This window comes from Nyctereutes procyonoides, unplaced genomic scaffold, assembly GCF_905146905.1.
Source record: "Nyctereutes procyonoides isolate TBG_1078 unplaced genomic scaffold, NYPRO_anot_genome, whole genome shotgun sequence".
NCBI lineage: Eukaryota > Metazoa > Chordata > Mammalia > Carnivora > Canidae > Nyctereutes > Nyctereutes procyonoides.
The window spans coordinates 23239465-23244638 of NW_026575034.1; the positions used below are offsets into that span (position 1 = coordinate 23239465).

Below are 5174 nucleotides of genomic sequence, written 5' to 3' on the forward strand. Positions count from 1 at the left end.
AAATTAACATTCAAGATAAATAAATTACAGTAATAGTTTTTAATTACATGTTGTGAGAACAAAGGCTTTTGTTGTATGTTTTCTTGTCTTACTTTTGTTGAATGGAGGGAAAAATAAGACTTAAAACTTGGGTGGAGAAAAAAGCATGTTAACAAATGTAATGATGGGAAGGGTCATTGGTTGGACTGTTCACTCTCACACAGAGTGAAATAATGCAAAAAGTTCTTGCTTCCTTGAACTTTAAATATTTTGAAGATTCTTCAAATCATAGAATCAATAATAAGCCAACATCAAATGCTCTGGAATATAATTTGGCATCACTAAATTTAGACAGTGAGAAATCTCTGAAAAGAATACACATTTTCCTTGCAAGGTCAAAATGCTTGGTAAACAAAGGCAAGAGTACCTACTTTTTAGCAAAGACACGGAGCACTCGCTCTCGAATCTGTTTGGTCCTTACACCATAAATGATGGGGTTGAGTGATGGTGGGATAACCAAATAGAGGTTGGCAACAAGAATGTGAATGTAGCGGGGTATGTTGTGTCCAAATCGGTGAGTGAGGAAGGAGAACACTGAGGGGATATAGAAAACACAGATGACCCCAACGTGAGAACCACATGTGCTGAGTGCTTTTAGCCGAGCATCCTGTGATGGGAGGCGAAAGACAGCTCGGAGAATGTACACATAAGAGATGCCAATTAGGACCAGGTTCAGCAGAAAGAGAGAGACCACAAAGAGCCCATAGATGGCATTGACACGGATGTTTCCACAGGAGAGTTTGGCAATGCCCATGTGCTCACAGTAGGAGTGAGCTATCACATGAGCCTGACAGAAGGGTAGGCGGTAGATGAGATAGACTATGGGAAGTGTAAATAAAACTGGACGAATCACAATGCACATGCTGATGCCGACCAGCACTCGGGATGTCAAGATGGTTGTATAGTGGAGGGGAGCACAGATGGCCACATAGCGATCAAAGGCCATGGCTACCAGGACCTCGGCCTCCATGCCAGTGAAGGCATGGATTAAAAACATCTGGGCCACACAAGCTCCAAAGTTAATCTCATGAGCATCAAACCAGAAGATTCCCAGCATTCGGGGCACAGAGGTTGTGGAAAGGGCCAAATCAATAGTTGAAAGGAGGGCCAGAAAATAGAACATGGGCTCCCTCCGCAGGGTCTGCTCCATCTTAATGACCAGCAAAATCGTGGCATTGCCCAGTAAAGCCACAAGGTAAACAGAGCAGAAAGGCAGGGAGATCCAGGCATGGGCCCCTTCCAGACCAGGGATTCCAACGAGGAAGAATGTGGCTGGGTGAAAAATGCTCCTGTTGGGGTAAAACATCCTTCCAAATGACAGAGAAGGAGATGTATTTCCTAGAAGGAGGAGAAAAAAGTTTGAATATGGTTATGAAAATGACTACCTTAGTGCTTCAGTATATAGCAAAAATGAAGAAAAGTTGCTATCTGCAAGGGCTTATGAATGTATCTTTTTTATTATAAGCTGGACCATACTCATTTGAATAAGCCAGTCTCAAAGAATATAATCTTTTTTTTTTTAACTTCCAAGGCTTATCAGGAAGCCAATGGCAGAATTATTAAGACACAGAACTTGCTATTAAATATGGAATAATTTTGTATAGGTTTTACCTTTTGTAAAGCTTCTGTCTGAAGAGAAACACACAAAAAAATCAAGGATGGACACATGGAAATGCAGATGTAATCCAAAAGGCGACAGGCCATCTAGAAAGTAAAGTGACAGGATAGATGTACAAGACACTTCTATAAATAGAAAATGCAGAAATTATTTAATGATTCATGCATCACTTATTGACATAGAAAAAAAAAATGCTAAGATCCAGGCAAATATCCTGTTAAAGTGAAACAGATTATCTGACAAGAGCACAGATACTCTGGGATTCCCGCCAAGGAGCAGATTGGGTCATATGCCTCTCTACTTGAACCATTCCAGAAAAAAAAAACATAATGATAAACCTTATGTGTATTTGTCTTAATGTCCCTGTTTTTCCAAGACCATCCCATATCATAGCCCAATGCATTTCAGAGTGTTAAAGGAATGGTGGCTTCTAATGGAGTTTGAAACTTTCTTCATTTACTCTCCACATCACATCAGTTCCTCTGGGAAAACCTGCTGATTTCACCACTGCTACAGAACGAGCACGTACTGAGTTTACTCCTTCTGCTTAACTGGGAATGTGGGTAAAAGGCTGCCTAGAAAGCATCAGATGGCATGGACCTGAAGAGGCATTCTGAGCAACATAAAACTGTCTGAAATAACAAAGTCTGTACAGAACTGCTTTCTGTAATTATCTAAAGGACATGGAGAAGGTTGCTTTTGCAATACCTTCAAAACAATAAGCACCTATCACTCACAAGTTCAAGTAATGAAATAAAGGGAGGTGTTCTGCGTATCCACCTTGAGTGGTTAAAGTAGCACAGACTCCAGTTTTTATCCTTTACATAGCTCCATATTTCTATGGGAAACGTAACAAGTTAAAAAAATAAAGTAAATGCTATATCCATTCTAAGATTACATGTTTATGTATGTGTGTGTTTGTGGGAGTGGATGGTGAAAGGAGAGAGAGAGACAGAGAGAGAGAGAGAGGAGCTATATTTTGCAGGGTCTCCCTTATTCATTTTTTTTTTTTTTAAGAACTGAAACTCCAGGAAACAGCCATTGTCCAATAGCAGGATGCTGCTGGCCAGAAACAAGCCTTTTAACACCCTGATGCCTATCTTGGGTTCTTCTCTGAAAATAAACTTTCAGCAACATGCCACACTCACCTCAGATTTTCATTGTGCTTCAGAAGTCCATTTCATTCATTCCCTAGAACCCATAGCAGAAACAGAAATGATATTTTATCAACCAACTATATAATCATTTTGTAGAAAAACTTTAAATGCCTTGGATCTTCTAGATAATTTTAAGGATATCCAATATCCATTTACAGGTTGCAAGGTTAAACTTGGAACATCAAAAAATTAAAAAAAAAAAAAAACTGCGTGAGATCCCTCGGTGGCTCAGCAGTTTAGCGCCTGCCTTTGACTCAGGGCGGGATCCTGGAGTCCTGGGATCAAGTCCCATGTCGGGCTCCCTGCATGGAGCCTGCTTCTTCCTCGGCCTGTGTCTTTGCCTCTTTCTTTCTCTCTCTCTCTCTCTTTCTCTCTCTCTCTCATGAATAAATAAAATCTTTTTAAAAATAAAATTAAAAATTAAAAAACTGCAATAAAAATAGTTTTCAGTAAAAAAAAAAAGTTGCCAAGTTTCTTTTCCTGTTAGATTCAGAGATTGGACCACATGATGCATATCGTATCAAGCTAGCACTTCTCAGCCACCATTTACCATATCTCTTTCATTTGACTGCAACACATACTGAAATCAAAACAAAATTCATATTTAATGTTGCATTCTTCCACAGGAATAGAAACAGGAAAAAAAATCAAGCAGCACAGCTCTATGTGCTTTAAAAAAAAATACAGTCCAAGGAGAGTTGTTTTATACTAAGACTTTAGCTGCTTATAAAATTAGAAAAATGAGTTAAGTCAGTTTTCTAATATAAATTGTCCCCTGGGATTGAATCCCTTGAGATTGCTGGCAAAATTCCCAGACTAGGATTAGAGAAATAGAAGCCTAATAAAATATGACATGGATAGGAATTTAGATGGAGAAAACTATAAATGTGGGGCAAAACCACACAAATGTTATCATTTCTATAAGATATAAAGATAGATATATACCAATCCTTCTAAGTAATATTTTGCATCCTAACTCTATGGATTACTGTTTCCTGGATAAAATTGTATTTAATCTGTATTTGAAGTTCAAACATAATAACCTGCCATAGGAGACCCCATTTACAACCTGAGTGCTCATTATCTCCCTGCACTGACCTGACAATGTGCTCTAGATTCATTGAATGCTTAGCTATGGGGATTGACATCTGTGAGTTTTTGGTCACACTGTCCTTTGTCTGTGATTAATTTTCTCAATATCCCCCTTTGACAATTTTTTGTATCTATGAAACAGAGGTCATAGAAAGAAGTGGTGAATATACACAATCCTAGAGGTGGTCTGATTCAGTGCAGATACTGGATTTCCCACTTACATGATTTGGAAGAGTTTGTACAGTGTTGTGAGATAGTAATTCCACTTTACACATACAGTTCACAAGGGAACATATTTGGACCGAGGATTTTCAATATAGGAAATATTAGACTACTGGCAACCTAGAAGAAATGGACGCATTACTGGAAAACAACAAACTACCAAAACTGGAACAGGAAGAAATAGAAAACCTGAACAGGCCGATAACCAGGGAAGAAATGGCAGCAGTCATCAAAAATCTCCCAAGACACAAAAGTCCAGGGCCAGATGGCTTCCCAGGGGAATTCTATCACATGTTTAAAGAAGAAACAATACCTATTCTACTAAAGCTGTTCCTAAGCATAGAAAGGGTGGAATACTTCCAAACTCATTCTATGAGGCCAGTATCACCTTAATTCCAAAACCAGACAAAACCCCACGAGAAAGGAGAATTATAGACCAATATCCCTAATAAACACAGATGCAAAAATTCTCAACAAGATACTAGCCAATAGGATCCAACAGTAGATTAAGAAGATTACGCACCATGACCAAGTGGGATTTATCCCAGGGATGCAAGGCTGGTTCAACACTCGCAAAGCAGTCAATGTGATAGATCATATCAACAAGAGAAAAAACAAGAACCATATGATCCTCTCAATAGATGCAGAGAAAGCATTTGACAAAATACAGCATCCATTCCTGATCAAAACTCTTCAGAGTGTAGGGATAGAGGGAACATTCCTCAGCATCTTAAAAGCCATCTACGAAAAGCCCACAGCAAATATCCTTCTCAATGGGGAAACACTGGGAGCCTTTTCCCTAAGATCAGGAACACAACAGGCATGTCCACTCTCACCACTGCTATTCAACATAGTACTAGAAGTCCTAGCCTCAGCAATCAGACAACAAAAAGAAATCAAAGGCATTCAAATTGGTAAAGAAGAAGTCAAACTCTCCCTCTTTGCAGATGACATGATACTGTACATAGAAAACCCAAAAGACTCCACCCCAAGATTGCTAGAACTTATAAAGCAATCAGCAGTGTGGCAGGATACAAAATCAATGC

At 39.0% G+C, this 5174-nt stretch overlaps 1 protein-coding gene across 1 annotated transcript; it reads right to left on the minus strand.

Moving 5' to 3' along the window:
* Positions 1–406: 406 nt before the first annotated feature.
* On the minus strand, positions 407–1345 carry LOC129505014 (olfactory receptor 52J3-like). Its single transcript, XM_055317940.1, has one exon. The coding sequence runs from the start codon at positions 1343–1345 to the stop codon at positions 407–409; it is 939 nt and encodes a 312-aa protein (XP_055173915.1).
* Between the last annotated feature and the right edge of the window lie 3829 nt (positions 1346–5174).

Coding starts and splice junctions, on each gene's coding strand:
- LOC129505014 (XM_055317940.1), bottom strand. CDS start 1,345: ATGTTTTACCCCAACAGGAGCATTTTTCACCCAGCCACATTCTTCCTC.